Source organism: Platalea leucorodia (genome assembly GCF_965183815.1).
Source record: "Platalea leucorodia genome assembly, chromosome: 23".
NCBI classification, from domain to species: Eukaryota; Metazoa; Chordata; class Aves; order Pelecaniformes; family Threskiornithidae; genus Platalea; species Platalea leucorodia.
This window is the reverse complement of record NC_138845.1, coordinates 2,896,702-2,912,966: the sequence shown is the minus strand read 5'-3', so window position 1 is coordinate 2,912,966 and position 16,265 is coordinate 2,896,702. Positions and strand designations below refer to the sequence as shown.

The following is a 16,265-nucleotide window of genomic DNA, read 5'->3' as shown; positions in this document are numbered from 1 at the left end:
CCCCCCGTGCTGGGCACTGGGGAGGCCGCCCCTCGAATCCCGCGCTCGGTGCTGGCCCCCGGCCACAAGAAGGACACGGAGGGGCCGGAGCGTGGCCAGGGCAGGGCAGCGAGGCTGGGGCAGGGGCTGGAGCCCGAGGGTGGGGAGGGGCGGCTGGGGGAGCTGGGGGGGCTCAGCCTGGAGAGGAGGAGGCTGAGGGGAGCCCTCATCGCTCCCCCAGCCCCCGAAAGGAGGCTGGAGCCGGGGGGGTCGGGCTCTGCTCCCCAGGAACAAGCGCTGGGACGAGGGGGAACCCCCCTCCCCCAACGGGGCGACGAGCGCTGGGCCCCCACCCCGGGAGCGTTCAGAAAACGGGGGACGTGGTGCCCAGGGACCCGATTTAGGCCTTTTCCAACCCAAACGACGCCATGACACCCCCCCACCCCCCCCCCCCATTCCGCCATTCCCGCGCGCGGGGGCGGCTGCCGCACGCGCCGTCCCGACGCGCCGGGGGGGGGCGTGGCCGCGCACGCGCCCTGGGATGCGCAGCGCCCGCCGCCTCATGGCCGCCGCCGCCGCCGCCGGGGCCGGGGCCGGGCCTGGGCCCAAACGGCCGCGGCCCGAGCCCGCCCTGCGCATCGGCACCCACGACGGCACCTTCCACTGCGACGAGGTGCTGGCGTGCTACCTGCTGCGCCTCCTGCCCCGCTACCGGGTACGGCCGCGGGGCGCCGGGCGGCGGGAGCGGGGCTGCGGCCTGCGCGGGCCCCCCTTGCAGCCGGGCCGGCTCCCTCCCGGGACGCCGTGCAACACCCCGACCCCTGCCCGCCCTCGAGTCCCGCTCCCTCCTCGGGGCCGCCCTTAGATGCCCGGTCCCCCTTCGGGGTTCCCCGTTACCTGGGGGCATCTCTCGGGGCTCCCGGTCGCCCCTGGGGGCCACCCTTCGGGTCCCCGGTCCCACTTGGGGGTCCCAGGGGCCACCCTTGGGTTCCCAGTCGCCCTTCGGCATCCCTAGGGGCCACCCTTCGGGTCCCCAGTCCCACTTGGGGGTCCCTGGTCCCACCCAGGGGCCACCCTTCGGTCCCCAGTCCCTCCTTGGGGTCTCTGGTCACACCTGGGGGCCACCCTTCGGGTCCCCAGACCCATTTGGGGGTCTCTGGTCACATCCAGGGGCCACCCCGAGGTCCCCAGTCACCCCTCAGAGTCCCTAGGAGCCACCCTTCGGGTCCGCAGTCCCTCCTTGGGGTCCCTGGTCGCACCTGGGGGCCACCCTTCAGGTCCCCAGACCCACTTGAGGGTCCCAGGGGCCACTCTTAGGTCCCCAGTCGCCCCTCAGGGTCCGTAGTCGCAACTAGGGGCCACCCTTCAGGTCCCCAGACCCACTTGAGGGTCCCAGGGGCCACCCTTAGGTCCCCAGTCGCCCCTCAGGGTCCGTAGTCGCACCTGGGGGCCACATTTTGGGTCCCCAGTCCCACTTGGGGGTCCCTGGTCCCACCCAGTGGCCACCCTTAGGTCCCCAGCCCCTCTTTGGGGTCCCTTCTTCCACCTGGGGGCCACGTTTTGGGTCCCCAGACCCACTTGAGGGTCCCTAGTTCCACCCAGGGGCCACCCTTAGGTCCCCAGTCCTTCTTTGGGGTCCCTACTTGCACCTGGGGGCCACCCTTCGGGTCCCCAGTCCCACCTGGGGATCAGCCTTGAGTTCTCAGTCCCCCCTCGGGGTCCCTGGTCTCAGCAGGGGCAGCTCTTGGGGGTCCCCGCTCGCTCCTGGGGACCACCCTGGGCTCCCCAGCCTCACTCCACCCCCCGGCAGGACGCGGAGGTGGTGCGCACCCGGGACCCCCAGCGCCTGGCCCAGTGCGACGTGGTGGTGGATGTAGGGGGTGAATACGACCCCGAGCGACACCGCTACGACCATCACCAGAGGTGAGGCCCCCCCACGCCGGACACCGGGCTCCCCCAGACATCGGGGTCCCTCGGCGCTGACCCCACGGCCCCGCAGGTCCTTCACGCAATCCATGCGGAGCCTCCGGCCCGACAAGCCCTGGACCACGAAGCTGAGCAGCGCCGGGTTGGTCTACTGCCACTTCGGCTCCCAAATCCTCGCCGGGCTCCTGGGGCAGCCGGAGGACGGCCCCATCGTGACGGCGCTCTACGATAAGGTACTGGGGGAACTGGGAGGGTCTCGGTGGGGGTTCTAACCACGCTGGTGCCGCACAGCTTTCCCCAGGGCTTCTCCTTGTCGGGGGTCACCCCATAAAAGAGCGCTCTGGGGAGGGGGACCCCATAAAAAAGGGGACCAGTTTGTTCCAGCTGCTGGTGCGCAGCTGGGCTCCCAGCCGGGCTGACCCCCGATGTCCCCCGCTCTGTCCCCAGCTGTACGAGAACTTCGTGGAGGAGATCGATGCCATCGACAACGGCATCGCGCAGGCGGAGGGGGAGCCCCGCTACGCCCTCACCACCACCCTCAGTGCCCGCGTGGGCCACCTGAACCCCCGCTGGAACGACCCCGACCAGGACACCGAGGTGGGGACGGGGGACGTGGTGGGGGGCGCAGCACAGGGCCACCCCGCTTGGGGCCACCGCTGACCCTCCTCCCCGTCCCCAGGCGGGGTTCAAGCGGGCGATGGAGCTGGTCGGGGGCGAGTTCATGGACCGGCTCGACTACTACCACCGCGCCTGGCTGCCCGCGCGGGCGCTGGTGGAGGAGGCCATCCGGCGACGCTTTGAGGTACCCACCGTGCCGGGTCTGGGGGGGCCTGGAAGTTTGGGGAGGGGCGTGGGGTGAGGAGAGGCCAGGTCCCCTCGGTACAAACCTCCCCGCACTCCGCGGGCGCCCCTTGCACCCCACACCCCTACACGCGGCCACGCACCCCCCTGCACCCCTACACACAGCCATACACCCCCCCCTGCACCCCTACACACGGCCACGCACCCCCTCCTGTTCCCCATAGACCTATGCATGGCCGTACATCCCCTCCTGTGCCCCTATATCCTTACATATGGCCATGCACCCCCTCCTGTACCCCTACACACGGCCACGCACCCCCTCCTGTTCCCCATACACCTATGCATGGCCGTACATCCCCTCCTGTACCCCTATATCGTTACATACGGCCATGCACCCCCTCCTGTGCCCCTATATCCTTACATACGGCCGTACATCCCCTCCTGTACCCCTATATCGTTACATACGGCCATGCACCCCCTCCTGTGCCCCTATATCCTTACATACAGCCATGCACCCCCTTCTGTGCCCCTATATCCTTACATACAGCCATACATCCCCTCCTGTGCCCCTATATCCTTACGTAGGGCCGTACATCCCCTCCTGTGCCCCTATGTCCTTACGTAGGGCTGTACATCCCCTCCTGTGCCCCTATATCCTTACGTAGGGCCGTGCACCCCCTCCTGTGCCCCTATATCCTTACATATGGCCGTACATCCCCTCCTGTGCCCCTATATCCTTACGTAGGGCCATGCACCCCCTCCTGTGCCCCTATATCCTTACATACGGCCGTACATCCCCTCCTGTGCCCCTATATCCTTACATACGGCCGTACATCCCCTCCTGTGCTCCTATATCCTTACATACGGCCGTACATCCCCTCCTGTGCCCCTATATCCTTACATATGGCCGTACATCCCCTCCTGTGCCCCTATATCCTTACATATGGCCGTACATCCCCTCCTGTGCCCCTATATCCTTACATACGGCCGTACATCCCCTCCTGTCCCCCTGTATCCTTACATACAGCCGTACATCCCCTCCTGTGCCCCTATATCCTTACATACGGCCGTACATCCCCTCCTGTGCCCCTATATCCTTACATACGGCCGTACATCCCCTCCTGTGCCCCTATATCGTTACATACGGCCATGCACCCCCTCCTGTGCCCCTATATCCTTACATACGGCCGTACATCCCCTCCTGTGCCCCTATATCCTTACATACGGCCGTACATCCCCTCCTGTGCCCCTATATCGTTACATACGGCCATACATCCCCTCCTGTGCCCCTATATCCTTACATACGGCCATGCACCCCCTCCTGTGCCCCTATATCCTTACATATGGCCGTACATCCCCTCCTGTGCCCCTATATCCTTACATACGGCCGTACATCCCCTCCTGTCCCCCTGTATCCTTACATAGGGCCGTACATCCCCTCCTGTGCCCCTGTATCCTTACATACGGCCGTACATCCCCTCCTGTGCCCCTGTATCCTTACATATGGCCGTACATCCCCTCCTGTGCCCCTATATCCTTACATACGGCCGTGCATCCCCTCCTGTGCCCCTATATCCTTACATACGGCCGTGCATCCCCTCCTGTGCCCCTATATCCTTACATAGGGCCGTACATCCCCTCCTGTACCCCTATATCCTTACATACAGCCATGCACCCCCTCCTGTGCCCCTATATCCTTACATATGGCCGTACATCCCCTCCTGTGCCCCTATATCCTTACATAGGGCCGTACATCCCCTCCTGTGCCCCTATATCCTTACATAGGGCCGTACATCCCCTCCTGTGCCCCTATATCCTTACATATGGCCGTACATCCCCTCCTGTGCCCCTATATCCTTACATACAGCCATACATCCCCTCCTGTGCCCCTATATCCTTACATACGGCCGTACATCCCCTCCTGTCCCCCTGTATCCTTACATAGGGCCGTACATCCCCTCCTGTGCCCCTGTATCCTTACATACGGCCGTACATCCCCTCCTGTGCCCCTATATCCTTACATACGGCCATACATCCCCTCCTGTGCCCCTATACCCCTATGCACAGCCATGCCCCCCCCCCCGCTCCCCTGTACCCCTACGTGTGGCCGTGCACCCCCTCCTGTCCCCTATATACCGATGTATAGCTGCACACACCCGTATCCCCACGCGCGGCCACGTACCCCACGCCCCCTATCCCTGCACGTGACCCGGCTGCACCCCCCCGCGCTCCCCCAGACCCCCCTCGTGCACCCCAATATTCCCCCGCACGCTCCCGCACCCCCAGAGCTCCCCGTGCCGGCTCCGCAGAGCGCCCGGCGGCGGACGCACGTGGATGGCGGGGGGAAACTGAGGCACGGGGCGGTTCGGGGGCCGCGCGGGCAGGACCCCCGTGTCCCCAGCGCGTCCCCCCCCGCCCAGGTGGACGCGAGCGGGGCGGTGCTGGAGCTCCCGCAGGGCGGCTGCCCCTGGAAGGAGCACGTCTTCAGCCTGGAGCAGGAGCTGGCGCTGCCCGACCCCCTCCAGCTGGTGCTTTTCCCCGACCGCGGCGGGCAGTGGCGGGTGCAGAGCGTCCCGGCGGGGCCGCACACCTTCCAGAGCCGGTGAGACCCGTCCCCGCGCCGCGTCCCCCCCGCCACGGCAGCGTCCCCCGCCCCGGGGACGGGTTTTCACCCGCCGCCTCCCTCTCCCCTCCGCAGCCTCCCTCTCCCCGAGCCCTGGCGAGGCGTCCGGGACGAGGCGCTGTCCCAGCTCGCCGGCATCCCCGGCTGCGTCTTCGTCCACGCCAGCGGCTTCATCGGTGGCAACCGCACGCGGGAGGGGGCTTTGGAGATGGCCCGGCGGACGCTGGCGCAGCGGCACGGGGAGGGAACGCAGAGCGGATGAGCCCCCTCCCAGCGCGGTCACCCCAAAAGGGACCCCTTGCCCAGCGCGGGGGGCTCCAGGGACCGCTGCTGGGGGTGGCTGAGACCATCCCCGCTCGGCACACGTAATGGGATCCGGCTGGGGGGGGGGGGGGGCGTCACTGCTCCCAGTCCCAGTGTTGAACTGGTGCAAACCCAGTCAGAGCTCAAACCAAAGAGACTTTTTAGATCCATTTCTCTGAAGATTGTCGCCATTCCTGCTGCCAGTGGGTTCCCAACACCAGTAAAAACCAGCGTGTTCCCAGTGCGTTTGCTGCTCAGGCGGGGGGGGGGCTGGGGGAGGGGCTGGGGGGGTCCTTGGGGTGCGGGGGGTGGGCAGGGCTGCGCGTAGTTGCAGGGGCTGTGAATTGGGGTGCAGGAATGGCCCCTCCCCGTGCTGGGAGGGGAACCCAGGCGTCCCGCCGCCCCCCCCGCCACGAAACCGCGCGTCCGGCAGCACGAAGGGGGGGACGCGGAGCCCCCCCCTCGCTTCCAGCCTCCCGTCGCAGGGCGATGCGGGCGGCCTGGCTGCTCCTGCTGGCGCTGCCCGGCTGCCCCTGGGGCTGCCAGTGCCCGGGGGGGGCCCCCCCGGGGCTGCCCCCCACCAGCAGCCGCAACGAGACCCTGGCGGGGAGCGGGCGGCCGCGGGCGCCGGACGCGGCGATGCTGGCGGCCGTGGGCGGGTGGCTCGGCGCCGTCCTCATCTACGTGGGCCGATACGTCCGGAGGAGCCGAGCCGAGGCCCGGTTGCACCTTGAATACCTGCGGGCGCTGTCCTGCGAACCACCCAGCCCCGAGGAGGAGGAGGAGGGCGAGGAAGAGACGCTCAGCACCGTCCTCTGAAGCACTGCGGGCACCAGCCGTCGCCAAAGCGGGGAGCCCCGAGGGGGTGAAGCAGCCCCAGCGGCTGGACTGGGTTCGTACCCCGTTGTTTTCACCCCGTATCCTCATGCCAGCCCCCTCCGGGCTCGGCCCCGCTCCCCACGCAGCCCCGCTGAGGGGCTGGCTGCTCCCCTCCTTGCCCCTGCGCCGGGTTTTCCCTGCCCCGTGCCAGGGCCTGCCTTTGGGGAGGATTTTGGGGGTCTCGGAGAAGGATTTTGGGGGTCGCAGAGGTGTTTGGGGAGCCAAGGACATGGGGGTGAGCGGGGCCCCTGTGCTCTCCCCATCATCTCTGCGCCCCGGGCTTTAGCAGAGCGATTACAGCCTAATCCCGGGGATTAACCACGTGTAATCCCAGGGTTTAACCACGCTGCCCCCCCTGACCCCCCGTTAATCCCTGCTCTGGGCAGGGGGGTGGCCCATCTGCTCCCCGTGACCGCTTCGGCGCTGGCCGGGCTCACGCAGGCCGGCACGAGCGCCCGGGGCCGGGGCTCAGGCTGGGGCAGGGCCTCCAGCACCGTTCACCGCCCAGCTGCAGCCCCAAATGGGCCAAATTTTGGTTTTTATGGATCCAGAGAGTTTTTGGTTCACTTTGGGTTGTTCTTCCCACCCTCGAGGCAAAGCCCAGAGGCTGCACTCACGGCCAAGGAGCCCTCGGCCCCCTGTGCCCTCACCTTCCCCCCTTGGGGCAGCTCTTTAACCCCAAAACAAAGCCCCCAGGGCCCACGGGCTGCGGAGGGCTCACACCCACCGTGGCAATAGGTGCCTTAAATCCGTTTTAATTAAGGGACAGGGAATGGATGTTCTCCTGCAGGTTCATCCCGAGCTATTTTTGACATCAAAAAGCAGCACTGGAACCCCAGCTTTAATCTGTACAGCACCGGCCCCGCAAGCCAAGACCCCGAGGAGGAATTAAAGGCACCTGAGGCCACGCTGTGCGTCCCAGGAGGAAGACGATGGAGGCTGTGGAGGAAGCGTCCCGGCGCTGGCTCTTCAGGAAGACGCCGTTGAGGCTCCGGGGGTTGTCACAGCTCCGAGAAGAGGGGCTGCTCCCGCACGCTGGCGCTGGCCATGACCGTGACGGGGCTGCGGCTGGGGCTGGCGCAGGGGACGTGGGCGCTGACGAAGAAGAAGGGGACGTGGCTGATCTTCCCCGTGGACCAGCACTGGAGGAGGAAGAGGATGTGAGGAGGCAGATGAGCACAGGACACGGCAGGGGATGACAATCCAAGCGTCACCCTCTCCTCCTCCCAGCAAGGACGCCTTCCCCACCCTCTCCTCTCTGCGGGGAGGTTTTTCCACCCCTCCTTGCTCAGCCACCGGATCGATCTCCCCGAGGGAGCCCCAAGAACCGCTGCCGAAACCGGGGACCGCACTCACCACGGTCAGGAGGGCGCCCTTCTTGAAGCAGGGGTGGAAGGCGATGAGCTGGGGCTGGGCGCCACGCTCGCCTCGCAGGAAACCACTGCGGGGGAAAGGAAAAGCCACGGTTACAGCACAACCGTGCGGCAGCGCTTGGTCACACTGGCAAAACACAGCGCTTTCGGCGTAGCTCGCGGTTAAGCGGAGATGTTTGGGCCCTGCCGGGATGCACCGGGCAAGGGTGACCCGAAGCAAAGGGTTTTGAGGTGAATAATGGACGATACGGCCAAAACGCAACTGGTTCTGGGGTAAAACGGCGACACCGCGCGAAGCAGGAGCACAAGCTGGCAGCGTCTCTCCGCTCCGACGTGGCTCTGCTCTTCCCCCCACGCCCCGGCGGATCGCTGGTATTCAACCAACCCCAAACCGGCCGCTACGCACCACGGCAGGAGCTCGAACACGGGGCTGTTGCGGGTACGAAACACAGCGATGACCGTCTGGCTCCCGGGAACGTCGGCTTGACCTGCAGGAAGGAGCGAGAAGGAGCAGTGAGGCTTTCCCTTGTGCAAGGGACAGCGCAGACGCCCAGACAGGCCCCTCGCCGCCGGAGCGGGGACACGGAGGTCAGGTTTTTTGCGGGGAGCGGTTGGGCACTGCGGAGACTGGGGCAGGCAGCCACCGAGGTGGGGGAAAGCTGGCTGCGGACCGCGTTTTCCTCGCACCGAGGTGCGCAGGATGCCGGGACGGGGCTTTCAAAGACCCTTCAGTGATTTAACGCTGGCTCCGAAGTCTCGGGGAGGTAGGTTTGGCCGAGAAGGGTTTGGGCAACAGATGAGGCCACTGCTTTGGAAACACCCCAGCCTTTCAGGTGTGACGTGGGGACCCCGTCTCTCCAACGGGAAGGTTATTTTCCATCCTATCGCAGTTTCTGCGCCAAGATCCTCGCAGGACCTGCCTGGAGGTGCAGAGCACAGGAAGGTGCCAGCTATGGGAGTCCTGGTACCCTCAGGTTTTCCCCCCTACCCAGTTTCTTCCCCACCAAAAACCAAGTTTGGGCCCAGCAGCTTCAACTCTCTCCCCACTGGTGGCGTGCAGGGAGGCAGCAGCATCCCCAGCACCATGTTTCGGTGCTCCCTCAAAGGTCCGCTTTGTCTCGGAGCAGGGCCCGTCCAGGAGAGCCTGAATGGCTCGATTATCCCGGGGCTGCTCCTAGAAACGGAGCCAAGAGGCCCAGTCGGGCTCCAGGCGCAATGTGGGCACTGTGGGAACACGGACACCTTGCAGGGGGGTTGGGAGAGGTGATTCATCCAACTGGAAGCGGGGAGGGAACCGGGACGCATCCCTCTCCGAGGGATACGGAGGAGCGGAGTCACGGTGAGGGAGGATGGAGGGTGGGTGCTGCCTTCTCGATCCGACTCCTCGCTTCAGCGGGGTGCGCGCCCCTTCTGCCTGCTGGCAGGGGGATTTTCAGGCAGAGCCCGGCGCTGGGGCAGGCAGGGCGGAGGCAGCGCTTACCTCTGATGATCACCGCCAGTCTCTCGCCGGTGGGGTCCCACACCATGGAGTGGACTTCTCCTCCGATCCTGAAACCGGCGTGAGCGGCAGTGAGATCCCCCCGCCCAGCCAACGTCCCCAGCACCGCGGGGCTGCTGCCGAGGGGGGCGCGGACCCCCTCCGCCTCCCGGGTGTCGCGTTAGGGCGACGGGCGCAGCCAGACCCACCTCTCCTCCCCGTAGAGCGTCTCGAAGGTGGTCTCCGACAGATCTGCCACGATAGAAGCCGTTTTCGAGCCTCCAACTTGCCCTTGCATCTCCCCTGAAACAAACGGCCTGGTCACTTCTCATCTCCTGCTTGAATTGCTACATGGGTCATCTCACTCCGTAAATCACGCTTTTATTTCCAAAGTGATAGGTAATTTGTCTCTGTTTCTTAGAGCAGCTGTGGAGCAACGTGCTGCGACCCCAGCAGCATCTGCCTGTGTCTGGGATGGAGGACGGGGGAGGTTTCCCCTCAACAAACATCAGGACCAGCTGCCTCCATGGAAAAAAGCCACGAGCTGGGCATTTAACCCCCTGTAAAAGCTTCCTTGCAAACCGTTTGTGACTGTAAGATCGTAACTGCGAGCAAGAGGCAACGTGAGGGGGAAAAAAACTCGACCCCAGAGCTTCTGTGCTTTGAGAGACCCCCGAGAGACCCTTCCCCCTGCGTGTGCCTCTGTCCTTTCGCGCCCAGCAGGCTGGGAAACGCAGCTCACGAACAAAAAGCCTCTCTGGCCAAGGCCGGCCGCAGCCAAAAGCAAGAGGATTCGCTTGGGGACCAGCCGCTGGCTCTTGGAGAGCTTCGCCTTGGGCAGACTCACCCCGGTACTCCGAGAAGGACAAGGAGTAGATGACGGACTCGCCCAGCACGGTGAAGAGCAGTCGGCTGCCGTCAGGGCTCCAGCACCCCGTCTGTGGGACACAGAGCCGCGTCAGGGATGGGTTGGAGCCAGCTGGAAACGGGGGAGTTTTCCTAAAACACCGTACGTGCTCCCGAGGGTCTTAGAGGCAACATCTGCCCCGCACGGGTGGGAAACGTCCCCATCCTACCTGGCAGCGTCCTTTGATGGTGGGCCACCGCTCGCACGTCCACATCTGAGCCTCCCACACTCTGGAAGAGAGACGAGCCGAAGTGAGCGGGATAAATTCCTGGGATCTGCCCCAATTCTGCCGCTCCAGGAGGAGTCCGAGATGTCAGACCCAATTACCCACCCGTTTTCCCCCCCGCCACATCGGATGCAGTAGGAATGGGAGCAGTTAGGACCCAAGGAATCCAGATCTGCTTGGGGTTTGGAGGAAACAAAAGTGATAATAAGGGCTGAAATAAAACATCTCGCAGGCGGGGAGCTCACCTGAACACCGCGGAGGGAGTGGCCGCCAGGACCTTGCTGCCATCCGGTGACCAAGCCAAGTAAGTGACGCCACCGCCCCCAAACCACTGCAGCTGGACGCAGTTTTCGGTGGACACGTCCCACACCTGGAGGAGGGGACGACGAGGAGGATAACCCGCCACCCCAACGCCGACCGGGTAGTTAGCGCAGCTTTGGGGGTGGTTTTGTATGGATTGGGGAATACAGATCGATGCTTTCGGATCTAAACGCTCCAAGTTCAAATTCAGGAGCTGCCTAATCCATTCCCCGAAGGAAATGCCGCCTGTCCCCAGCAGTCCCGCAGCCGAACCGTCCCTCGGTGACCCGGCGGTGTGTTCCCGGTTCCGGCGTCCCAAACGCAGCCCCCCGGGAGGTACAGCCCCTTACTCACCAGCATGGCCGTGTCGACCGGTGACGCCGACAGCAGCAGCTCCCCGCTGGGAGCCCACGCCAGGCTGGTGACAGGGCTGTGCCCAGGGTAGGACAGCACCTGAGCGCAGCCGGAGGACGGTCTGGAGGGAAGGAGAGATTAATTGCTGTGGTTGATCACAGAAAGGGCCGGCCCGCGTGCCACCAAAAGCCATCGCTGCGTCCCCCGGCAGGACAGGCACCTGTGTGGCATTAACCCAAAGCCAACCCAAACGGCAGGGCCGGGGAGACGCGCGGGGCTGTCACCTCGTGGAGAGGGAGGTGGGATCCAGGTGCCACACCAGGACGCAGCTCTGGCAGGCGACGGCGAGGATGGAGGCGCAGAGCGGCTTCCAGGCCATGGCGGCCACGTTCCTCTGCAGGCGATGCTTCAGCGAGGGGATGGTGGCGCTGCCGGAGAGGAGGGAAGCGTGACGAGAGGAAAAATGGGGGATCGGAGTCCTCACACCGCCCAGGGAGGGCTGTGGACCGTCTCCCAGTGTCCTCTCTCCAGTTCTGACCACAGTGGGGGGCCTAAAAGCGTAGAGTGGGAGAGGGGATGTGCCCCACCGTGACCTGCTTCCGTGGGGGGGGGACAGAGGAGATCCCAGCCAGGCGACACCGGCGCCATGCAGCGAGCCAGAGCACACCTCGTGCGATTTAGCACCGTGCCCCGTGCTGCCCACGGCCCGGCCCCGGGGTGGGAGATGGCACTTGCTGGCTTGAAATCCCAGCTGGGGCAGAACGCCTCGGCGGGGAGGCGCGGGGAGGGCTGCAGCACCAGCCGGCAGAGTCTTCTCCTGAGGAGGGCTTTACACGCCCTGGGGGAGCAGGGAGACCTGGAGGAGAAAGGAGACTCAACGAGGCCCAAGAGGCTGCTGTCCCTGCGATGGCAGCCAGGCCATGTGCCGCCGCAGCCTGCGCCTGCCCCCAGGAGCAGGGAGGGAAGGAAAAAACCAAAGCTTAAATAAGGCCAGAGATTTTCGGAGGTGTCCTTGCAGAGCTCCTGCTACGCAGCAAGAAGTTTTGGGGACAGACGGTGCCAGCGAGAGCAAAGCCCGAGCGAACGCCAAGGGCGGAGACGCCGGGGGAATCCTCGGTGCGTGCTGGAGGTGGATGCGAGAGGGCGAAACGGGGAGCAGGGGGTCTGCGGAGGCACCCCCCGAGGAGCAGCACCTCCGGGGACGTGGCCAGCGGTGCCGGAGGAGCAGCCCAGCCCTCACCTGTTGGAGTTGTAGACCCGAATGGAGTCATCCAGAAGAGCCACGGCAAACTTGCTGGTGTGGGGGTGCCAGGCGAAGGCCCGGATGGTGCAGCCGGCCCTGGAGGGAGGGACGGGGCAGGGTGAGCCGCGCCAGCTGCCGCACCGGCGTTTCGGGCTCAAGGCAGCGGTGATGGGCTCTTGGGCATCGGGCACGACCACCCAGCAGCCCCCCAAGGCCGACAAAAGCCGTTCCCAGAGTCACCAGTGAAATAAAACTTCCTTTTCGCTGCTGAATGGGACCGTTTTCTCTGATAAATTCCCCGTTCCTGGCAATTATTCGCAGGGCTCTGCCGAGGGGCTGGTTAACAAGCAGTCTAGGGTGGGTATTCGAAGGAATTTTCCAAGCCCTGATCTAGTTTAATGCTGTTTGCCCCACGTGCAGCGCGCTGGGGCGTGCTTTGCTTCTCATCGTCATACACAAACTGGGGCAGCCAGAGGCAACAGGGAAATATTTGCCCTGACACCCGTCTAACGGGGAGGCTGAGCACGTAAAAAATGAGGGGATCCTGGCCTTGTACCCCCACCCCTTTCTCTCAGCTCCGCAACCCCGTTCCGCAGGGTTTCGCGACACGCGGGACTCACCAGTCCACTGCCTGGGAGAAGGCCGCGATCATGTCTTCGCTGGTTAGCTTCAGGGGAGAGGAGTTAACACTGAGCCAGCAGTGCACACGACAGCAGGAGTCAGCACCCTCCCAGCATCCAAACCCCCCTTCCCTCTCCCCCCACCTCGATTTCGGTCCCTTTTGGAGCACTTTGCTGTCCTAATGCCTTTCCAGCGCCCATTCTCCTCCCTTTGGTGAAGGAAACCCGCAGCGTTTGTAGCTGGGCACCACCAGGAGGAATATTTTGCTGTGTTTTCAGCTGGGAAGCACCCACCCGCCATCAAAACCAGCCTCGCGGCGCAGGGTCAGCGGCGCAGGACGTGCCGCATCGTCCAGGCACAAGGGTTAAGTCCCGAAAAGACTCACCGAGAGGTGGGGGAACAAGGAGCCGTGCAGCGAGGAGAGCCAGTGGCACACGGCCAGCGTGTAGCTCGAGCCCGTCTTCGCCCACTGCAGCCCTGCGGAGAGAAAAGAACCATCGCCGCTTCTGTCGTCTTCAACGAGAGGCCCGAGGGGCAGAGGAAACGCAGGCAGCTGCGACAGGCAGGGACGGGCACGACGGAAAAGGGGATGAAGGGAACCGAAGGATCGAAGCGAGATGCAGAGAGAGCCGGGAGATCTGCAGCTCCTCCGCGAGCAGCCCAGACTCACCCTCCTCCTCGGCGCTGGCGATCTCTTTCAGCACCCCGCACAGCCCCACGTCCCGCCTGCGGCGGAAAGCTCGGTCAGCCTCCTTGGCCACGCAAAGCCCAGCCCCATCCCCTCCAAATCCCCCTCACCTGCTGAGAACCCCCCGAAAGCCTCCAAACCAGCTCTCCCCTCAGCTGGAGGCACTTACCCCAGCCACAGCGACTGCTGGGCCTGCCCCCAGCTGTGCCGAGCTCTCAGCTATATTATGACCCCCCAAACTCTCCCAGGAAGCTCAGATTGGGGTGTTGCACAGCACCATGAAGGTCTTGGGGGAGGCTGTGCCCTCCCACCGCTCGTGGGTGGGCGCTGACAGGGCAGCGAGGCCTCTGCCATGCTCCTGGGTGAAGAAGCCGCAGGACAGGTACGGGGAAGGGGGTTTGAGCGCGAATATGAAGCGAACGGGGAGCTCCTGGCTTTGCCTCCCGCAGACCCGGCTGTTTCGGGGGGGGTTTGCACTCACCAGGCGCTGAGGCATCTCTTCCAGAGGGACTCGCGGTGGTGGATGAAGGCCGGCCGGGTGCTGTGCTCCAGCCGGCTGTGAGCCTTGAGGGTTTCCTTGGGCAGGCTGAGGACGGGCAGGTCGGCCAGCTGCGAGCACAGACAGCCCGCGGTGAGCGAAGGGGGGAGCTGGGGAAGGGCTCCCCCCATTGCAGGAAGCGAACGGCGATGTGAGGGAGAGGAGGGGGACAAAGATGGGGTGAAGGGATGAAAAAACCCCCTAAGTGTGAGCCTGTCCCCTTCGTGGCTGAGGGGGACAAGCCCCAGCGGGAGGGGCCGGAGCCCCGGTCGCAGCTGGGGGGAAGGGGTGACCCCGAGGCGGGCAGGGCTCACCTGGCTCTGGAAGGCGAGCGGCAGCTGCTCGTAGAGGCGGCCGCAGACCAAGGCGTTGTTGAACTCGTAGAGGGTGATGTCCCCGGGGGGCGGCGGGGGCGGGAAGAGCCCTAGGGAGCACATCCCGCTGCGGGGGGAAGGCGCTGAGAGACGCAGCCCCCCCGCCCCGCCCCGGTCACTCCCTGCCCAGCGAAGCCTGTGAGGAGCGAGGGGTGACCGCGGGGGGATCCCCCCCGTTCCCCCGCCACATCCCCCGCCCCCGGGGCGCGCAGGGGCCCCCCCGGCCCCGCCGCCCCCTCGGACGCCGCCATTTTGCCCCTCACCCTTTTCCCGCCTCCCGCGGACGGGTCCCGGCGAGGGCCAATCCCCTCCGCCGCCGCCTTCGCGCGCCCCCTGGCGGCGGTGTGTGTGTGTGTGGGGGGGAATTAAAGGGGCCGCGGCCCCGGTGGGGGCGGCAGCGTCGAGGCGGCACCACCCCCCCCGGGCCCAGCGCTGCGGTGACCGCCTGGCTCGTTCTTCTCTCGGCACTGAACCCCGCTTGGGTGAATTCGGGGCTCCCCCGCTGTAACGCGGGTGGATAAATTGGTGGGGTCACCTTTCGGGGGAGCGTTGCCCCTTTAAGAGAGGGGGTGCGCCCTCCGCGGGGGCGGGAAAGCGGCGCGTGGTGCTGGAGCGGGGCTGGGACCCCCCCCCCCCCCGTGGGGTCCCCGGGCTCCCCCGTGTCCTGCACCCCCCCCCCCCCGTGGGGTCCCTGGCCCCCCCCCGTGTCCTGCACCCCCCCCCCCCCGTGGGGTCCCCGGGCACGCCACGACCCTCCCGTGCACGGCCCCGGGGGGAGGGGGGGGTCCTCGCTTCCGTGGGTGCCCCCCCGTGCACGGGTCCCGTGGCTGCAACCTTGACCTGCCTGCGTGTGAGCCCCGTGGGTGTCCGCGTCCTTTACCCACCCCCCCCGGTGCCTGGGTCCCCCCGTGTCCCGTGGGTGCCCATGTCCCCACCACCCCATACTTGCGTCCCGTGGGTGCTCGGGTCCGTGGGTGCCCGCGTCCCCACTTTGTACCTGGGTCCCACGGGTGCCCGTGTCCCCCCCCACCCCATACCCAGGTCCCGTGGGTCCCCGTGTCCCCCGCACCCCATGCCCAGCTCCCATGGGTGTCCGCATCCCCCCCTTTCACCGTACCCAGGTCCCGTGGGTGCTCATGTCCCCACCCTGTACCTGGGTCCCGTGGGTGCCTGGGTCCCCCTCACTCCATACCCACATCCCACAGGTGCCCTGGTCCCGTGGGTGCTCATGTCTGTCCCCCCCCATACTCGGCTCCCACGGGTGTCCACATCCCCCCCCTTTCACTGTACCCAGGTCCCGTGGGTGCCCACGTCCCCACCCTGTACCTGGGTCCCACGGGTGCCCAGGTCCCGTGGGTGCCCAGGTCCCCCCCACCCCATGCCCAGCTCCCACGGGTGCCCGCATCCCCCCCTTTCCCCGTACCCAGGTCCTGTGGGTGCCCACATCCCCCCACGCAGGACAGTGGGTGCTGCGCTCCCCCCAGCCCAGCCCCCCCCGCCTTGGATGGCTCCCAGCTCCTCTTTTTGGGCTCTCAATTTCCCTTCCCCTCCTGTTTTCGGCTCGCTTTTATTATATTTATCGCTGTGTTTTCCTTAGCGGCCGCAAAAGTTATTTTAATTTTTTCAGGATATTAAATAAAGGCTGCGGCGGGG

General features: G+C 65.7%; 2 protein-coding genes across 3 annotated transcripts; one reads left to right on the top strand and one right to left on the bottom strand.

Moving 5' to 3' along the window:
- Window positions 1-517: 517 nt before the first annotated feature.
- Window positions 518-5,890, top strand: MYG1 (MYG1 exonuclease; the record flags this gene model as incomplete). Its single annotated transcript, XM_082332249.1, has 7 exons — window positions 518-694; window positions 1,790-1,902; window positions 1,979-2,138; window positions 2,353-2,502; window positions 2,585-2,707; window positions 5,127-5,308; window positions 5,405-5,890. Coding segments are annotated over 7 exons (1,092 nt in total), but the record flags the coding sequence as incomplete, so codon positions are not given.
- Window positions 5,891-7,339: 1,449 nt separating this feature from the next.
- Window positions 7,340-14,927, bottom strand: AAAS (aladin WD repeat nucleoporin). Of its 2 annotated transcripts, XM_082332304.1 has the most exons (17): window positions 14,876-14,927; window positions 14,553-14,679; window positions 14,182-14,309; window positions 13,683-13,738; window positions 13,398-13,489; window positions 13,012-13,058; window positions 12,389-12,487; window positions 11,433-11,576; window positions 11,149-11,269; window positions 10,740-10,864; window positions 10,438-10,498; window positions 10,209-10,299; window positions 9,571-9,664; window positions 9,365-9,432; window positions 8,291-8,372; window positions 7,868-7,952; window positions 7,340-7,653 (listed from the first exon to the last, which is right to left on the bottom strand). In XM_082332304.1, the coding sequence occupies exons 2-17, from the start codon at window positions 14,673-14,675 to the stop codon at window positions 7,513-7,515; spliced, it is 1,557 nt and encodes a 518-aa protein (XP_082188430.1). In that variant the 5' UTR covers window positions 14,676-14,679; window positions 14,876-14,927; the 3' UTR covers window positions 7,340-7,512. The 2 variants fall into 2 exon arrangements, with proteins under 2 accessions (XP_082188430.1, XP_082188429.1); XM_082332303.1 differs by having other exon boundaries at window positions 7,340-7,952.
- Between the last annotated feature and the right edge of the window lie 1,338 nt (window positions 14,928-16,265).

Excerpts from the sequence above, each read along its gene's own strand:
- AAAS (XM_082332303.1), bottom strand. The coding sequence starts at position 14,675 with ATGTGCTCCCTAGGGCTCTTCCCGCCCCCGCCGCCCCCCGGGGACATC. Across the intron at positions 14,310-14,552 it reads CGCTCGCCTTCCAGAGCCAG|CTGGCCGACCTGCCCGTCCT; the intron begins GTGAGCCCTGCC and ends CTGTGCTCGCAG. Across the intron at positions 12,488-13,011 it reads TTCTCCCAGGCAGTGGACTG|GGCCGGCTGCACCATCCGGG; the intron begins GTGAGTCCCGCG and ends CCCTCCCTCCAG.